Raw genomic sequence first — 19,810 nt, forward strand, 5'->3', positions numbered from 1 at the left:
TATATGATTTTAATAGATTAATTTACAAAATAATCACATGTGCGCTTATTATCAACTCGTAATGCGGTATTTATAAGATTGCTTGCTTGAATAATAAAATTAAGAGCATAATTTTTAGATTATACAATTGAGACAATTTGTCTTGATAATACTGATGAATAATCACTTGCTCATGTTCATATATTAAATAATTTAGCAGAATCATTGATTAAACATCCTCAATTAATTGCTAGATCAATGCTTATGAGAACGAAATTTCTCATTACATTTTAGGGTCATGCTATTTTGCATGCAGCTAGTCTTGTGCATATCAAACCAACAAGTTATCATAAAGTCTCTCCATTACAATTGACTATTTGTTAGGAGCCAAACGTTTCTCATTTCAGAACAATTGTATGTGTTGTATATGTTTTAATTTCTCTAATACAGCGTACAAATATGAATCCCCAAATAAAGTTGGGGATATATGTTAGATATGAATCTCCTTCTATTATAAAATATTTGAAATCTATGACTGGAGATTTATTTAGGTCAAAATTTTCTAATTTTCATTTTGATGAATTAGTATACCTAGCATTACGGGGAGAAAATAAACAGCTAATATATATATTAAAATGCATTATTACTATCTCACTAAAATCTTCATTAAAATAAATGTGAACTAGAGGTTCAAAACATTTGCAAATCAATTGTTAGATGCTTTCGTTGACTTATCAAGAGTTACAAAATCTCATATTTCAGCTGCTAATGCTCCATTTTGAGTTGACATCCTGATTGGACAATTAATTAAAACAATGAATCTAAATCATGCTTAAAACACTTGATCAATCGATCACAAATATAAAAATCATTAAAAAAATGGAGTTAACGATCAAGATACTTGAAGGATAGTTATTCAGTAATAAAATTTTCTAAAGGATTTAAAATTCCTTAAATATATAAAGATTTTCGAAATTGTTGTTCGATAAAGCTTCAAAAATATTTATACGAATTGAAATAATCAAGAAGCATGTGGTATAATCGCCTTAGCTAATTTCTGTTAGAGGGCTATTGAAATGACCCAAATTGTACTTGTATGTTTATTAAAACGTTTGGATTCGAATTTTTCATTATAGTTGTATATGTTGATGAAAAAAATATCATGTAAATTCACAAAGAGATTTCGAAGTCAGTAGAATATTACAAAAGAAATTTGAAATGAAAGATCTTGAAAAGATAAAATTTTGTCTTGGTTTACAAATTGAAAAAGTATTTATTCATTATTCGAAATATATTAAAAATATTTTAAAGTGACTTTACATGGATAAAATACATCCATTAAGTGCCCCCATAATTGTAAGATCACTTGATATTAATGATCCATTTTGACCTCATGAAAATGATGAAGAACTTATTGCTTCCGAATATCATATCTTAGTGCAATTGGTGCATTGATGTGCCTTGCTAATAATTCTCGATTAGATATATATTTAGCAAGATTTAGTTCTTCCCCAATACGAACACACTAAAATGATAGTACATATATATTTAAATATCTTCAATGGACCATTGATTTGGAAATATTTTATTCAAAGGAATGCGATTCACAATTAATTGTCTATGCAGAATGTAGAATATTTATCGGATCCACATAAAGGTCGATCTCAGATAGGTTATATATTTATATGTGGAGGTAAAACTATATCATGGTGTTCAACAAACAAACTATGATTACTATTTCTTAAAATCATGCAACGATAATATCCATCCATGAAGCAAGTCGAGAATGTATGTGGTTAAGATCAATAACCCAAGACATCAAAGAAACATGTGGTATTTCTTTAGAAGATGATATCCAAACAACATTATATGAAGTTTTATATCAAGCTCTCATACGTTGTAAATTTCGTTGTCAATGGCTCTGCCAACACCGATATGATAATGTGAAAGTGAAGATGGGAGAAGAAGAGATGTAAGTCCCTCCAATTTAAAACTGGAATTATTTTGTTTGTAATCTATTGTAATTGATAGGGTTGCAAACTCCCTAAATTTAGATCGAATATAATTGTTAATGATTTTGATCAATTTTTATTGTTTTGTAAATGATAGGATTGCTAAATTCCCAAATCGAGCATAGTCATGAATATGTTGATAGAGTTTCTTTATTTGTTGTCTTCTATATAAGTTTTGGTGTTGCCGAGACGATTTCACTACAATTATCGGAGATTTACATAAAGTCCAAGTCTTGTTAGTTTCTTAAGGGATCGGTATATTCTTGAATAATGTAGGAAGGAAACTTGTCCAAATGGAATGTATAGTAAGGCCAGTTTAACTAGTTTAGGATTGAGGAGTTGTTGTTTTCTTATCGTAGATGAATAAAATAAGTAAGAAATATATATATATTTTTTAATTTTCAAGGTGTCTTTTCCTCTTCTCCGGAGCATGAGGACTTATGTTGCTCTTTCTTCTTCTTCGGATCATGGAAGGACTTATGTTGCCGTTTCCTTTTCTTCGGATCATGGAAAGTCTGATGTTGTTGTCTTTCTAAGCACATATACCACAATTTGAAAGATATTATGGTTGAAGTAACCAGATTTAATGATAAATCATTTAATAATAAATCACCAATAAGTAACAAATATATTTTTTTTAATTTTTAAGGTGACGTTTCCTCTTCTCCGGATCATGGCATTTCCGCCTCCTCTCCTATGGATGTCTAAGGGACTACTGTAATTGCCTCTCAAGGTACTCCATTTTAAATATTTGAGCTTATAAAATTAGGAGCATCGAGTCAATACCTGTCATCTTGGAAGCTTGTTTGTTTTATTTTGTTTCCCTAGGAATATTGATATTATGGTTACTTTGTGTGATCCTGAAAATCATCTATTACCTTACCAAAAATTTTTCAAGTAATTTCCATCTGTTTTGGTTCATTCTTTGTATACTTCTAGATATCAGAAGTATCAGAGGGTGCTGGGGAGATTACTATATCTCACTGTGAATTAGGGACAAAATATGAAAGTTGTAAAGCGACGCCTATCGTTATAATACACAAATCGAAAAAGAGAGAAAATAGCTAACCATCAGTAACCTCCTAAGCGAGACGAGTAATTAAACAGAAAATGTAGCCATACACCAACATAAGAAAAACAATCATATATAAAATCAACATGTAATTTTAATGTAACGAATGAGCCGTATGCCACAATCTTATTTCGAGTGCTTTTAAAAGTAAACAGAAAGACTAGGATTATTGGTTTCCTAATTCCATTTACATAAAAATGTAATAATGCCTATTTTCTTCTATTTTTGAGACTTTGTAGTTATCAATGTTCTCTTCTATTTTTATGACTTTATAGTTATCAGTGTTCTAAATGATCCAAATTCTCTCGTTGATAGCAGTATGGTAATTATCTAAATGGTCCCATCCAAGAGCTATGTTTTTCAACATTTTCTCTACATTATGTTGTTTGTCCCTTGTCTCAATTAGCATAGTTTGAATGATATTATGACTAAAGTAATTAGAACTAATGTTAAATCACCAATAGGCAACATATATTTTCTTTTTAATTTCTAAGGTGCCATTTTCTCTTATCCAAATCATGGAAGGATTGATGTTGCCGTTTCCTCTATATCGAATCATGGAAGGGCTGATGTTGTTGCCTCTCTTAGGTACATCTTCCACAGTTTGAATGGTATTATGGCTGAAGTAACCTATATACATCTTCCACAGTCAAAGTATTATTAGTTTTTAATTGTTTCAACATTGTATATATTTTATTGTGAATAATGAAATCAATCTTGAGGATTAGGAAATTCCACAATTTTTATTTCTGCTTACCTTTTAGAATAAGTAACTAAAATATAGGTAAGTTCAAAGTTGTATTTTAGATAATATATATGCAGCTTAACTTCTACTCCCAATTCATTGAACAACCCTTTCAGCCAAATTATCTCAGCTACTGTGGTAACCATACTTCTGAACTCTACTTCTGCAGAACTTCTTGAGACTTAATTTGTTTCTTTGCTTTCCAAGACACTAAAGCACTTCCCAGCTTGACTATGTAGCCAATCACTGACTTCTTGGATTCTATACATGCTCCCCAATCTGAGTCACAATAAGCTACAAGCTCAGACATGTTGTTGCTTGGCATGAACACAACTCTAAGTGCTGCTTCCATATGAGAGTTTTTTGGTGAGTGCATATATTGACTAAGTACTTGAACCACAAAGGCAATATCAGGCGTAGTCATAAGTCAAGTACAATAGTTTACCTATCACCCTTTGATACTTTCCATAATCATCAAGAACTTTATCTTCTGCATTCATTCCCGTGCATTTATCAAACACAGTGGATGTTAACTTGTGATTGAACTCCAAGGGAGTAGATGCAGGTTTACATCCTGCAAGTCCAAGTTCAGATACAAGTCCAAGTGCATATTTTCTCTGATTCATAAGAATACCATCTCCATTTCTGGAGAACTCAATTCCAAGAAAATATTTCAACTCTCCAAGATCCTTCATTTTGAACCTGTATTGTAAGTCTTTTCTAACTTGTTGTATCAAATTTAAGTTGCTCCCAGTGATCAAAAGATCATCTACATATACAAGTATGACAAGAAGTTCTTTCCCTACTCTCTTTGTAAACAATGAATAGTCATAATGAGATCGCTAGAACCCCATATCAATCAGTGCTTCAGTAAGTTTTAGATTCCATTGTCTAGGGGCTTGCTTTAGTCCATATAAGAACTTATGAAGCTTGCAAACCATGTGTTTCTCCCCCTGGTTTGCAAAACCCTCAGGAATCTGCATGTAGACCTCTTCAAGAAGATCACCTTGTAGAAAGGCATTATGAACATCCATCTGAAATATATACAAACCATAAGAAGCAGCAAGAGCAATAACAGACCTGACAATAACCATTTTTGCAACAGGGGAAAAAGTTTCAGTGAAGTCTAGACCTTCTTGTTGACTATATCCCTTAGCAACAAGCCTTGCTTTGTATCTCTCAACCTCCCCTGAAGCTTTGAATTTGATCTTAAACACCCATTTACAACCAATAGCAACTTTATCAGTGGGAAGAGAAACAATAGACCAAGTATCATTATTTTCAAGGGCAGTAATTTCATCCTGCATAGCAGCCACCCAAAGAGGATCTTGACATGCTTCTGAGTATGTATGAGGTTCTGATGTAGTAGAATAAGCAGCAAGAGAAACTCTATAAGTAGGAGATAAAGCTGAATATGAAACATAGTTAGAAATAGGATATAGAGATGCATTCTTTGTTGTTGGAGTAACATAAGAATCTAGCAAAACAGGAGGTTTAGACTGCCTAGAGGATCACCTAGGAGGAGCAACAGATGGAACAACTCTTGTAGAATCATTGGTTTCAGAAGAAACATCACTTCTAACAGATGGAAGAATCTGAGAAGAAGAAGTTAAACTAGGAGTAGTTAATTCAGAATCAAGATCAACAGGAAGATCAATAATAGGAAACAAAGACTCGGGATAAGATTTAAGATCTTTGAAAGGAAATATATCTTCTTTGAACACAATGTCTCTATTTACAAAGAAAATTTTAGAGCTAAAATCATATAAGATATACCCTTTCTGAGTAGAAGAATAACCCATATGAATAGCACGAATAGCTCTAGGAGCAAATTTATCAAGTCTTTTGGGATCAGTGGCATAACATAAAGAACCAAGAACTCTCACATGATCAAGAGAAGGAACCTGACCATATAACACCTCATATGAAGATTTGTCTTTGTGTTGTTGACACCCTATTTTGACCCTCCTCGGTATAAATTAGTTTTCGAGCTTCTTAAATTCTCCAAACGATCGAAAATAATTAGTTTTACAAATTTTAAGAAAAAAATATAAAGTTTGCGTTATTTTGATTAATTTTTCATTTCTTATAACTTTCAGATAATATTTTTTTGTTACATAATTATGTATATAATTAGTATATTTTATGATTATTCAAAAAACCATCTCAAAAAAATAATGTAAGTTTAGTAAGTATTCTATTAAACTAGTTTAGTTTTACAATTTAAATAATTATATTACTAAATAAAGAAGCTCGTTAATTAATTAATACCAATTCATTTATTTAAGATTTAGCCAAATTAATCATTTTAATTCAATTGGCCATTTATTAAATATACCCTTTTTCCCTTAAACTCATTTTAAAGGACCAGATTTGGGCCTTTTCTTCAAAAGCGAGCCCACCCCTCTTAAATTTCCAATTTAATTCATTTTGGGCTGTTTTCAAAATCTCCTTTAATTCCCAATTCCAGTCCACTTCTTTCTGGCCCATTTCCTTTTTCCTCCTCTCCCATTCCCATCTTAAATTCCCAGCCCAATGCATTTCAACCCAGCCCAACCCCCTTTCCCTTCGATTGACCCGACCCGACCCGTCTGCCCTCCTTCTTCCCCTTCACCCCGCGACCCCCCAGCAGAAATAAACAGAACCTCCCAGCACTCCTACGCACAGGAAAAATTCCCAGAACCTCCTTCACGCGCAAAGCCACCCTCCTTCTCCTTCTCTCTATCGCGCGTGGATAAGCAACGGATACTTGCGCTCCTGCTGCTCCGTACAGCACAAGACGACGCGAGTTTGTCCTTGGCATCATAGGATCGAGCCACGTCGTTTGCCAAGGACGAGGGATCGATCTCCACCCTCCACCCTTCACCTCCCTTTTTCCGTTCGAATCATCCGTATTTGGATAAGATTTCGGAATTTCGAAATGGGAAATGGGCCGAAATTCGTCTTACCCACCCAAAAATCGAAACCCTAATTATTTCCTCTATATAAACCCCTGTCTTCTTCACAATAGGGGGTTGGAAAAAATTTTTGGGGGGAAATTCTTTGGTTTTTCTGTTTGTTTCGAATGAACTAAAGAAAATTACAGAGAGTTGGAAGAAATTTCGGGAGTCATATTTAGGATTAACATGCATACAAAATACTCAAAGAAGTTGCTCTTTTCGCTTTCGTGATTAGGATTGGTGAGCTATTCAATTCTGCGACTTTTATTCCGTCATTCTGTGTTCATGTTTTCGTTTGGGTGAAGGTTGTTGCTGTTGCTGCTCGTTTCCGTCTCAGTCTTGCTGCTCGGAGAAAGGTAATCGCCCTATTAAAGCTTTCTTCTTCCATTTCTAACTTAGCATAATGTTTTGATCATGAAGTTGCTACTGTGATTGTTCCATTGTTATCAACCGAGTTTCTTTTCGTTTTCATTGCTATTGATTCGGTTTCTTTGATCTCTATGAACTTGTTGTTTCATGTCATGTTAATGATCTTTCCTTATCTTCACGGCCATCTTGAATTTTTCTGGTGATAGTTATTTGTTTACAACAAGGTTTAGATGGGAGCTTTGAATCTGTTTCTCATTCTTAAGGGTTTATCCAGTTCCTTTAGTGTGGAGTCCACTGTTTTGTATCGAGTAGCTGGTAATGGTGATTAGTTGTTAAGAATGTTGTGTTAGTTCTTGATATACTTCGCTTGCGCTGAGGCTTTTATTATGGGATGGTACAGTGTGTTTCGTTAATGTTGAAGTTTAGTGTATTCGTTGGTTTGAATGATAGAAAGGGATAATTTCCCATTAAGCTGGGTCTGCAGTTTATTGTTGCTCACTGTTGAGAGGCCTTTCAATGGTGCTTATCGTTATGGAGCCATATTAGCTGTTTGTCTTCTTTTCTCTCATATTACAAGTTCGTAGATAATCTATTTGAAGTTTATCACGCTGAGTTTCTTGATATCTTCACGTGCACCGAGAATCCATCTGGAGCAGCCTCTCTATCATTACAGGGCAGGGGTAAGGCTGAGGCTCCCATTGCGGGATGGTACGGTATGTCTTTTGTTGCTAAGACTGAAACTTTGTGCCCCTCATCGGGATTCTTGGTCTAAGATGGCTTAATGAAATAAGTTTTGATCGACTCTTCCCTTTTTGCTTTTTTTATGTGAAGTTTAAGTAGATTATAGTTTGTTTATCGAATGATCTTCCTATTTGATTACCTCAAGAGTGTTGTAGTGAATTAATGGTATTGTTGTCTATAACACATCATCGCCTGAGTCCCTTCTAATCGAACTTTGTTGAATATATGTTGGTAATCTTTTCTTTACTATGTTGTTTAGTCGTTACATGGGTAGGAAACATCAAAGTGTTTGAGTTATGATTATTTTGGAGTGATCTTTGTTCAACAGTGGCATAATGACCTCTTCTATTTTCTCTTTGCTGTGTTTTCAATATAATGTTAAGAATAATGTGTTTGTTTTAGGGCCCGTTTGGATGGGCTTAATAAAAGCAGCTTTAAAAAAGTACTTTTAAAAGTGCTGAAACTTATTTTAAAAATAAGCAGTTATGTGTTTGGATAAAAGTGCTGAAGTTGTTATGTCAAACGTGAAAAGAGGATAAATGGAAGAAAGAAATGTTAGGGTTATATGGGTAATTTGGAGATTGTATAAAAATATTAAGCACAAAAAGATAAAAATGTGGTCAACTTAAAACAGCTTATAAGCTAAAAATAAAAAAGCACCCCTACCCCAGCTTTTAACTTTTGGCTTAAAATAAGTTTTTTTTAACTTAAAATAAACTGTTTTGAGTATTGTCAAACAGCTAAATAAGTCAAAAACCAGCTTTTAAGTCAGTTTGACCAGCTTTTAAGCTGAGCCAAACAGGCTCTTAGTTATTTCTTTTAATTCTGCTGGCCATATTCCTTTCCTAGCCTAAATATCAAGCTCATCCAATCACTTTAGATTGTTGCTGCCTGCAATATGCAAAAATAAAATAAAATGTGTGTTATATCATTGTATGCATTGTTTATGTTACAAGTTGTTTATTGGACTTAGCATGTTAAGATTTCATGTTCCTTTCTTAACTCCATTTTCGTTTGATAGCATGTGAAATCCCTCTCGAGTCCATTTTGAGACTCCATTTTCCTCCTTGCATTTCGGAAGAGCCATGAAGGCTCGAAAATTTTTTATCGAGTCAATCTATCAAGGCAGGCGTACAAAGTCGAATTTCACGAAGTTTGAAGAAAATCAAAGAAGGCGGATTAGAAGATCTAATTTTATTAATTATGTTGTATTTATTTTGGGCATAAGCCCTTGTCCTTTTTTTTACCTTCTTGTATTTATTTTGTATGCTTAGACTATGACAGGTGAAGTGGGTTGAAAACCCAAACGAGAAATGGGTTAAAAAATCCAAAAAGCAGGTGGGTCCAAATTTCGATCAAGGTGGACAAAACCCGAAATTGGACCCAATCTCTCTCTCTCTCTCTCTCTTACTCGTTTATATGGTTTCGTTTGATTGTCGTTAGCTTAGAGTTAGAAAACTCTGACCCCTCGTTAAACGTCTTACTGTTTTATCAAACTTAAAATTAAACAAAATCTCAAGATGATAATGTTTCAAACTCGCAAACTTCACCTAGATGAAATTTTAGGAAGTTTAATTTCGAATAAAATTCGCAAATTTTAAAACAAGTATTAGCCAAATAGTTAGTTGCCGGAAAGCCGCATTAAACGGAACGTCTTAGGTGCCTTCAAAACCTTCCTAATACGTTAATAAGAATTTCCGAACCCTTTTAAAGTTTTCAAACGACTTTTCTGTTTAAGTTATTTGAAAACAATTTTTCTTAATTTTTCTTAAAAAATTAAGTGGCGGCTCCCAAAAAGTCAAAAATCTCTTAAAACAAAAATGAACTCTTTTGATTTTTCCGATAAAACATGTGTAATTTTGTAGGTAACCTATTACTGCTGTAGACACACACATACCTCAGAATCTAATAGGAATACATGCCTGAAATCTTAAGGCTCTAGCCATGTCAAGAATAGATCTATGTTTCCTCTCAACTACACCATTCTGTTGAGGAGAATGAACACATAAACTTTGATGCAGAATCCCATGCTCTCTGAACAAAGCATCTACCTGGGAATTGAAAAATTCTGTTCCATTATCTGATCTTATACACTTGACAGTGGTGTCAAATTGTATCTTGATCATACAGATAAAATCTTTCAGCAAGACAATGGTATCAGACTTTGTGCATTAAGAAAATCCAAGTATATTTGGATTTATCATCTACCAATGTTAAAAAATATCTCTTTCCATTATAGTTAGAAACTTGATAGCCCCCATACATCAACATGCACTATATCAAAACAAGCATTGGATAGAGAAACACTAGTAGGATATGGTAATCTTGTTTGCTTTGCAATAGGAAAAACAGTACAATTGTGATCTTTCATAGGTACATTTTGTAAGCATTGTATTCTACTAAGAACTGTGAAAGGAGCATGCCCCAGTCTCTTATGCCAAAGACTATGTAGTGAACAAACAGAAGTAAAACTGATACGAGAACTGATACATGAACTGATACATGAGTTCCTATCAATCTTGTGTTGCAAAGTTCTTGGTTGTATGTGTGTATTGAGAAGATATAATCCTTGATCTTCCTTACCAATCCCCAGGACCCTCCCACTGAAGAGATTTTGAAAGACACAAAAGTCAGGGAAAAATAGTACTGCACACTTTAATTGTTTAGTTAGTTGAGAGACAGATAACAGATTATACTGAAAATCTGGTATATAGAGAACATCCTTCACTAATTTATCCTTAAGAATTAGTGAATCTCCAACATGACTAATAGCCACCTGAGCACCAGTAGGCAAATTTACTTTCATATCATTTCTACTTCCAAGATCTGTACATTGTTTCATAAGATTCAGACTGTGAACCATATTATTTGAAGCACCGGTATCTATAATCTAGTTTGTATGAACCATATCAGACATAAGAACTGTAAGAGTACTTGAGAAACTAGCAGTTGCAACATTAGCCATGGAATCTACTTCCTTGCCTTCTCCTTTGCTCAACATTTCTAAAATCTGATTGTATTGTTCATGTGTAAAAAGTGACATGCCTTGTGTACCTGTTGAGAAATTATTAGGAGATAGCACTTAGCATTAGTATTTACAGAGGAATTATCATAGGCTCCATTTTCAGGAGACTGATATCCTCCAATAGCAGCACTATTAGCATGAGAAGAAGAACCTCTTTTCTTCTTAGGATAGCCATGAAGTTTGTAACAAGAATCTTTAGTATGTCCTCTGTAATGACAGTAATCACAATAAAGATTTGATCTTCCTCCTTGTCGTACATCACCATTGTTTCTAGATTTATAACCAATATTTCCACTAGAACCATTGCTAGGATAGTAAGCAGAACCTGAGCTAGAACCACCACTTTTATGATATCAACTGCTATGACCAGACATTCTATTACTCATAAGAGCAGTTTCTAAAGAAGTTTCTGTAGAAAATGAACTACTACTAGCACCATTCACTCTTTGACTTTCTACATTAATGATCATAGCATAATCTTGATTAACATTTGGTGTAGGAATCTGCATTAACACCTGACTCTTAGCATGAGCATAAGACTCATTTAGACCCATCAGAAATTGCCATAACTTCAGAAACTGAAAATGTTCTGCATACTGTTTGGATTCAGGACATGCACAGGAAGGAGGTGGTATAAGTGTCTCAAATTCATCCCAAAGTTCTTTTAGTCTTGAAAAGTAATTTGATACAGATGCAGTTCCCTGAAATAGTGTAACAATTTCTTTGTGAAGATAGATTGCCCTAGAAGCATTAACCTTATCAAACCTTTCTCGAAGATCCTCCCAAACAGTGTGTGCATCATATCCATAATTCACAGTGCTAACTAAGCTTTTAGTGACAGTATTCATAATCCACCCTAAAATAATAGCATTGCATCTCTCCCATTGTTCATGCATAAAGGAAGGTTGCATGCTCTTAGTACAGGTTCCTAATAGAAAGCCTAACTTATTTTTACCAAGTAATACAAGCTTCAAGGATTTACTCCATAACGAGTAATTTTCAGATCCTAGAAGCTGAATTGAAGTAAGAAGAGAACCTTGAGTATCATAAGGATGAATATACAGAGGATGATTGTGATCGATTGAAGTAGAAACTCTAACCTCAGCGGCAACAACAGATTCTTCCTCAACTGCCATGACAATGAAGCACTGAAACTAAAGATGAACACCTGATCTTCAATTGAGGGAAAACAGAGAAGAAGAAACGAGAGATTTAGCAAAGGATTGCAACAAAAATCCTAATGCGCTGATACCATGTTGAGAATCTCCATTAATGGAAGTGAAGAAGCTTTAGAGAGTATTTGGGAGAATGAAAAATTATATCTTCATTCAATCTGTATGTTGATATATATATACAAAGTGATGAGAGAAAAAATAACTAAAGATTCTTTTATCTAACTAACTTGTAACTAATTTTGTAACTAACTTTTGTAACTAACTACAAACAACTAACTAATTTATTTACACTACTTATTTACATGATCTCAACATACACACACACACACACACACACACACACACACAAATATATATAATTTGAGTTTAATTTATTTGAATAATTTATATTCTTTGCGTAATTGAGACTATGTATCTTTCAATATATTCGTTTTTATATAACTAATAGGCCGTATATTATAATCATAGTAAAATTAGTCAAGATAGAAAATGATTTACAAATATTTCATAAACTAAGATTAGTGAAAGATGGGGGGAAAAATCATTACTAAAGGAAAGAAAAATAAATTTTGAAGGAAAATAATAGATATTAGAAAAAAAACACCATTTTTTCGTAAAAAAAAATATTTATGCAATATAATTACATTAAGCTTATTATATTATTAAATTAATTTTAAATTTCATAAAGAGTTCAACTTAATGCATTAAATTTTCTTTTCTTATTAAAATAAAGAGAATAAATTTAGGATTTTTTTTCATAATATCGAAAATTCTTAAATGATTCAAATTTATAAAAGGTATAATTAAGTACTAATAATAAACTTAATTAAGACTTAAAACTTATTATTTTTGGATTAAAGACTATAAAGAATCTTTAGAAATATATTTAGTACTCAATTATTCAAAAAATTAGTTAGTTAGCGAATTTAACGAGTAATTTTTTATCGCGCAAAGTGCGGCTAATTTCACTAGTTAGAGTTAATGATAAATCACCAATAGGTAACAAATATTTTCTTTTTAATTTTTAAGGTGTCGTTTCCTCTTCTCTAGATCATGGCATTTACATTATTTTATATATTTGAGCTTGTATTATCTTGCCTTTTGCTATTTGGCTGGCCTCTGCATTCATTGTAGGATTCTTTTCCTAAATACTTGAGTATCAAGGTCAAACTTATCCTTAGATTGAATCACATCATAGTCTGTGTTCCTGTCCTTGGAATTATGAACCTGTTATTGTTGCTCCTTGTTAGTGAAGAAAACTTACAAGATAATAAAATTGCAAGATTACAATTGAAAATAAAATGAAGAAAGTAATCTCTTCAGGCTGAGGTGCGGATATCTCGCTCTCTTTAAGGAGATTCAACACCACTACAGCAAATGTTTTCACCGGTCCAGTAGTAGTCCTCTTTGACTTGTCCCCTCCAGGATACAACAGCCTTCACAAAGTATAACTCAACAACTCTGGACAAGAGTTGAGTCCAAAGCTCCACAAAAAAGAAAACCTCCCTTCAACTAATAAGAACTCTCTTTTAGACTAACTCTTTCACTCTTTGTTTTCTCTTGTGTTTTTTGTGTTCCAAACCAAATGAAGACCACCACTATTTATACTACAAGAAGTCTTCCTAGCAATAAATAGGAAGATAATGGAGGTAGTAAATAGTGAAGATAATGGCCTTAGGAGTTACATAGGTTACATATGTTACAATAGGAGTTACATAGGTTACAATAGGAGTTACATATGTTACAATAGGAGTTACATATGTTACATAGGTTACAAAGAGTAATGGAGGTATTAAGAATGAAATAAAGTGATGGACAACCAATGCTAATGGATGATGTAGAAGTCATTCATTCCAATGTTCATTCTTATAACTCCAAAATAAAGCAATTTAATATGTTAAATATATTAATATTAAAATGCTAATAATCTAACAATCCCCCACTCATTTTAATATTTAGATAAGAGAGTATATCAGTTGAAGGAAGACTACTATGCATAATGAAGGTGTGCTCTGCATTGAACATCCACATAGTGAAACAGTAACTTTTACTCCAGAGTCGTAGTGGTCTTAGACTTGAACTATGACTGCTTAAGGGAAATAAAATATCACTGCTCACACATAATAATCAAGGTGTTGACATGAGCTTTAACAGCCAGCACGTTATGGCCATGTGTTATCCCGGTTTCATGAGTGCATTTGAGAATAAGCCCCATTCTCATAGGAAGCGACCTACTTCCACACATCACATAGGTGAATTCTGTCGAGAGTGCTCCTGTAAGATTAACACTCCACCCATACGGGCTACAGATATTCATTAAGAGTTTTATTAACTCAACCTTCACAAACTACAGGAAATAATGCACTCACATCATAGGGAGGGAAAAAAATAGTGCATTTTTCACAACAAGTCATCATATGATTAGTTTTTCCCTTTGAACCTGGTTATAGGATCTCTAGTCCCCAGGTTGGGTTTCCTCATATATGAATCAAGGATTTGTAGGCTTCAATCCCATCCCCCTCGATGTGCTCCAGACCTTTTCTCTTGTTAAGGCCTTCGTAAGAGGATCTGCAAGATTATTACAAGATTTGACATAATCAACATTAATGGTACCATTTGTCAAATACGATCTTACATTACTGTGTTTCCTCTTTATAGGTATGGATTTACCGTTGTAATAACGGTTTTGAACTCTACCAATTCCAGTGGTGCTATCACAATGAATTAAAATAGGAGGAATTGGTTTTTTCAAAATAAGGAATTTGAAACAATAAATCTCTTAACCAATTCGCTTCCTCACTAGCTGAAGCTAAAGCAATTAGTTCAGCCTCCATGGTAGAGTTAGCAATTATAGTTTGCTTTTTTGATCTCCAACAAACAGCACCACCACCTAAAGTAAAGACATAACCAGTTGTAGAACAGGAATCACCTGACAAAGTGTTCCAATCCGCATCACAAAAGCCTTCAAGTTAGCATGATATTTTTTATAGAACAAACCACAATTTTTCGTTCCAATTAAATATCTCATAACTCTTGTTATAGCATGTCAATGTTCATTACCTGGCTTGCTTGTAAACCTGCCAAGTACTCCTACTGCATATGCAATATCAGGCCTAGTGCAATCAGTCACATATCTCAGACTTCCGATTATACTAGCATGTTCATTTTGATTTATTACATCATTTTCACTTTCAACAGGAAATAAGTGAACACTTGAATCAAAAGGAGTAACAACATGCTTGCAATCATGAAAGTTATATTTTTTCAAAATTTTCTCAACATAATGTGACTGGTCAAGGAAAATCCCCTCACATGTTCTTGTTATTTTTATTCCAAGAATAAAATTGGCCTCACCAAGATCTTTCATATCAAAATGGCTTCTAAGAAAATTTTTAGCTTCATCAATAACATTCATGTTAGAGCCAAAGATCAACAAATCATCAACATATAGGCAAATGATCACATGTGAATTATTCCAAGACTTATGATATATGTACTTATCACACTCATTTGTCTTAAAACCATTTTTAATCATGCAGGAATCAAACTTTTCATGCCATTGCTTTGGTGCCTGTTTTAAGCCAAATAGGGATTTAGTAAGTTTACATACTTTGCTTTCTTGGCCTGCTTCAACAAAACACTCGGGTTGGTCCATATAAATTTCTTCATTTAGGTCTCCATTTAGAAAAGCAGTTTTTACATCAATTTGATGAATTTGCAAATAAAAAATTGCAGCCATAGCAACTAAAAGTCTAATGGATGTAATTCTTGTTACCGGAGAAAAAGTATCAAAAAATTCTAGGCCTTCTAGTTGTTTAAAACCTTTTGCAACTAGCCTAGCCTTGTATTTATCAATAGAACCATCCGGTTTCAACTTTTTTCTTAAGACCCATTTGCAACCAATTGTTTTACAACCCGGTGGTAAATCAACTAACTTACAAGTTTTATTAGAAATTAGAGATTCCATTTCATCATTTACAGCCTTTTCCAAAAAATAGAATCATATGAAGATAATGCTTCTTTCAAAGTTAGAGGGTCATTTTCAACATTAAACACTTAAAAATCAGGACCAAAATCTTTTTCTACTCTAGCTCTTTTACTTCTTCTTAACTCAAAATCAATAACATCTTTATTTTTTAAAGTTGAAGTAGAAGAACTAGGTAGTGACAAAATATTTTGTTCAATCCTTTGACCCCCACTATTTTTAGTATCAAAAGGAAATTTATTTTCATGAAAAATAGCATCACCAGATTCTATTACAATATTATCTTCAAGATTAAAAAATCTATAGGCTGTACTATTTGAAGCATAACCAAGAAAAGCACAAGTAGTAACTTTCTTACCCAACTTTGTAATCTTGGGATCCATTAGCCTCACAAAGGCTAGACAACCCCAAACTCTTAGATAACCCAAACTTGGCTTGTAACCTTTCCACAATTCAAAAGGTGTCAATTTAGACTTTTTATGAGGCACACGATTCAACACATAACAAGCAGTTAAGATAGCTTCACCCCAAAAATTTAAAGGTGCATGTGACTCAATTAGCATGGCATTAGTCAATTCAACCAAAGTTCTATTTTTCCTTTCTGCTACTCCATTAGATGAAGGAGAGTAAGGAGGAGTAGTTTCATGAATTATTCCCAATGATCTAACAAAAGAATTAAACTCATTTGATTCATATTCACAACCTCTATCACTTCTAATTTTTTTTTTATTTTTCTTCCAAACTGATGTTCAACCTCCTTGAGATAAGTTTTGAAATTTTCAAAAGCATCACTTTTATTTTTCATCAAGTAAACATATGTAAACTTAGAAAAATCATCAATAAAAGTAATAAAATATCTATTACCTCCACGAGTTAGAATTCCACCAAGTTCACAAATATCAGTATGAACTAATTCTAACAAATCAATTTTTCTTTCAACTTGAAAATGAGGCCTTTTAGAGATCTTGGCTTTACTACAAGCCTCACACTTTTCAAAATTCTTTTTAACCATTGGGAGTAATCCTAAACTACTCATGTTTCCAACATAACGATCATTAATATGACACAAACGAGCATGCCAAAAATTAGTAGAAGAAAGCATATAAACAGAAGTAGAAGTTTTATTCATTTCAACATTCAACTTAAACATCTCATCACATGCATACCCCTTCCCCACAAAAATACCTTTCTTCACTATTACATATTGATCAGATTCAATAATTTGTTTAAAGCCTGCTTTATTAAGAAGAAAACTAGACATCAAATTTTTTCTCATAGAAGGAGTATAAAGTACATCTTTCAATGTTAATATCCTTCCAGAAGTAAAACACAATTCAACATCTCCCTTTCCAAGCACTTGAGTAGTGTGAGTATCACCCAACATGATAGTGTTGGGATCCTCAAAATGAGTATATTTTTTAAATCAGTCTTTGTCATAACAGACATGACGGTTTGCACCAGAATCAGCCCACCATCCATCAACATTCTCAACCATGTTTATGTCGGTAATCACCGCCACAAAAGGTTCTCTGGTAACGTTTGCTTGAGGGTTAGGACCACGTTTCCAGAATCTGCAAAATCGAGCAATATGCCCACTCTTGCCACAAACAAAGCATGGTCCCTTTTCTTGAACTTGTTGATTTTGTGCTTGGTGATTTTTACCATTATTTTTCTTGGGAGGTCTACCATTATTTTTCTTGAATTTTTTCTTCTTAGGCTTTAAAGAAGTATTTTTTGTGAGTTTCAGGAGTAGCATTATTCGAAGTAATTAAATTTACCTTCGATGTGATGTTGTTCTCTTCTGTTTGTAAAAGTGCATCTTGGCCTCTTGCTTCTTCTTCCATGCGGATTTTCATTATCAAGGTTTCAAGAGAGGTTTCCTTTTGTTTGTGGCGCATAGTTTTTTGAAATTCCTTCCAAGAAGGTGGAAGTTTATCCACTATGCCACAAACAATAAGGTTATCTCCAATTTTAACCTCTTCGGACCTAAGCTCTTCAACAATCATGATGAAATCTTGAGCTTGATCTACCACTGATTTGTTGTCCACCATTTGGAAACGAAAAAATCTACTAGCTGCATATTTTTTCGCTCCAACCTCTTCGGTATCATACTTACTCTGCAATGCCTTCCAAATTTTCTTTGCACTAGAGTAAGTTCTATCATAATGATCATAAAAATTATCAGATAGACAATTAAAAAGATAATACCGACACTTATAGGAATCACCATCGCACTTTTCCACTTTTTTTAGATGAGAAATAGTTTCATCATCATTCATAGTGGTGATGTCTTCTTTATTTGGATTCTTCTCCGTTAATACATAAGAAACATTGAGAAGACTTAAGTAGAAAAGTACTTTACCCTTCCATCTTTTGAAATGGTTACCATTGAACCGAAATGACTTGTTAAGATCTCCCATCTTGACATCCGCGGTTTTTTCAATTGTAGTCATCATTGAATCTCCTTAAAATTGTTAGTGAAGAAAACTTACAAGATAATAAAATTGCAAGATTACAATTGAAAATAAAATGAAGAAAGTTATCTCTTCAGGCTGAGGCGCGGATATTTCGCTCTCTTTAAGGAGATTCAAGCCCACTACAGCAAATGTTTTCACCGGTCCAGCAGTAGTCTTTGACTTGTCCCCTCTAGGATACAACAGCCTTCACAAAGTATAACTCAACAACTCTGGACAAGAGTTGAGTCCAAAGCTCCACAAAAAAGAACACCTCCCTTCAACTAATAAGAACTCTCTTTTAGACTAACTCTTTCACTCTTTGTTTTCTCTTGTGTTTTTTGTGTTCCAAACCAAATGAAGATCACCACTATTTATACTACAAGAAGTCTTCCTAGCAATAAATAGGAAGATAATGGAGGTAGTAAATAGTGAAGATAATGGCCTTAGGAGTTACATAGGTTACATATGTTACAATAGGAGTTACATAGGTTACAATAGGAGTTACATAGGTTACATATGTTACAATAGGAGTTACATATGTTACATAGGTTACAAAGAGTAATGGAGGTATTAAGAATGAAATAAAGTGATGGACAACCAATTCTAATGGATGATGTAGAAGTCATCCATTTCAATGTTCATTCTTATAACTCCAAAATAAAGCAATTTAATATTTTAAATATTAATATTAAAAGGGAAAATACCCAAGTACCCCCTCAACCTATGTCCGAAATCCCAGAGACACACTTATACTATACTAAGGTCCTATTACCCCCCTGAAATTATTTTATATATAATTTTCTACCCCTTTTTAGCCTACGTGGCACTAGTTCGGAAAAAAAAGTCAACCATCGTTGGACCCACAAGATAGTGCCACGTAAGCTAAAAAGGGATAAAAAATTATTAATAAAATAAGTTAAGGGGGGTAATAGGACCTTAGTATAGTATAAGTGTGTCTCTGAGATTTCAGGCATAGGTTGAGGGGGTACTTGGGCATTATCCCATATTAAAATGCTAATAATCTAACACTCCTAAATAGAAAGTTGCTGATTTTTCTGATTAGTATTTCCCTTTGTTTAATTTCATTTGTTGCCTTTTTTTTTATATAGAATCTCTTTTCTTTTTACTCATCTTGTCCTACGATTTATTGTTGGATTGTCTTTGAGGAGTGTTTTCAGTTTCCTCAACTTGAATTTGTTTCCCTTGTTTTTTTGTATGCTTCTAGCCTTTGTGTTATCAAAAGCTATAAGTTGATTGCTTTTATCAATGACAATCCCTTGCAATTGATCATTATCCCTTTTCTGAGAACTGC

At 33.4% G+C, this 19,810-nt stretch overlaps 1 protein-coding gene across 1 annotated transcript; it reads right to left on the bottom strand.

Moving 5' to 3' along the window:
* Positions 1 to 3,965: 3,965 nt before the first annotated feature.
* Positions 3,966 to 4,503, bottom strand: LOC109120710 (uncharacterized mitochondrial protein AtMg00810-like). The gene is made up of 2 exons (XM_019214725.1): positions 4,254 to 4,503; positions 3,966 to 4,198 (listed from the first exon to the last, which is right to left on the bottom strand). Exons 1-2 carry the CDS (start codon positions 4,501 to 4,503, stop codon positions 3,966 to 3,968), a joined length of 483 nt encoding a protein of 160 aa, XP_019070270.1.
* Positions 4,504 to 19,810: the final 15,307 nt, after the last annotated feature.

This window comes from Solanum lycopersicum, chromosome 7, assembly GCF_036512215.1.
Source record: "Solanum lycopersicum chromosome 7, SLM_r2.1".
NCBI classification, from domain to species: domain Eukaryota; kingdom Viridiplantae; phylum Streptophyta; class Magnoliopsida; order Solanales; family Solanaceae; genus Solanum; species Solanum lycopersicum.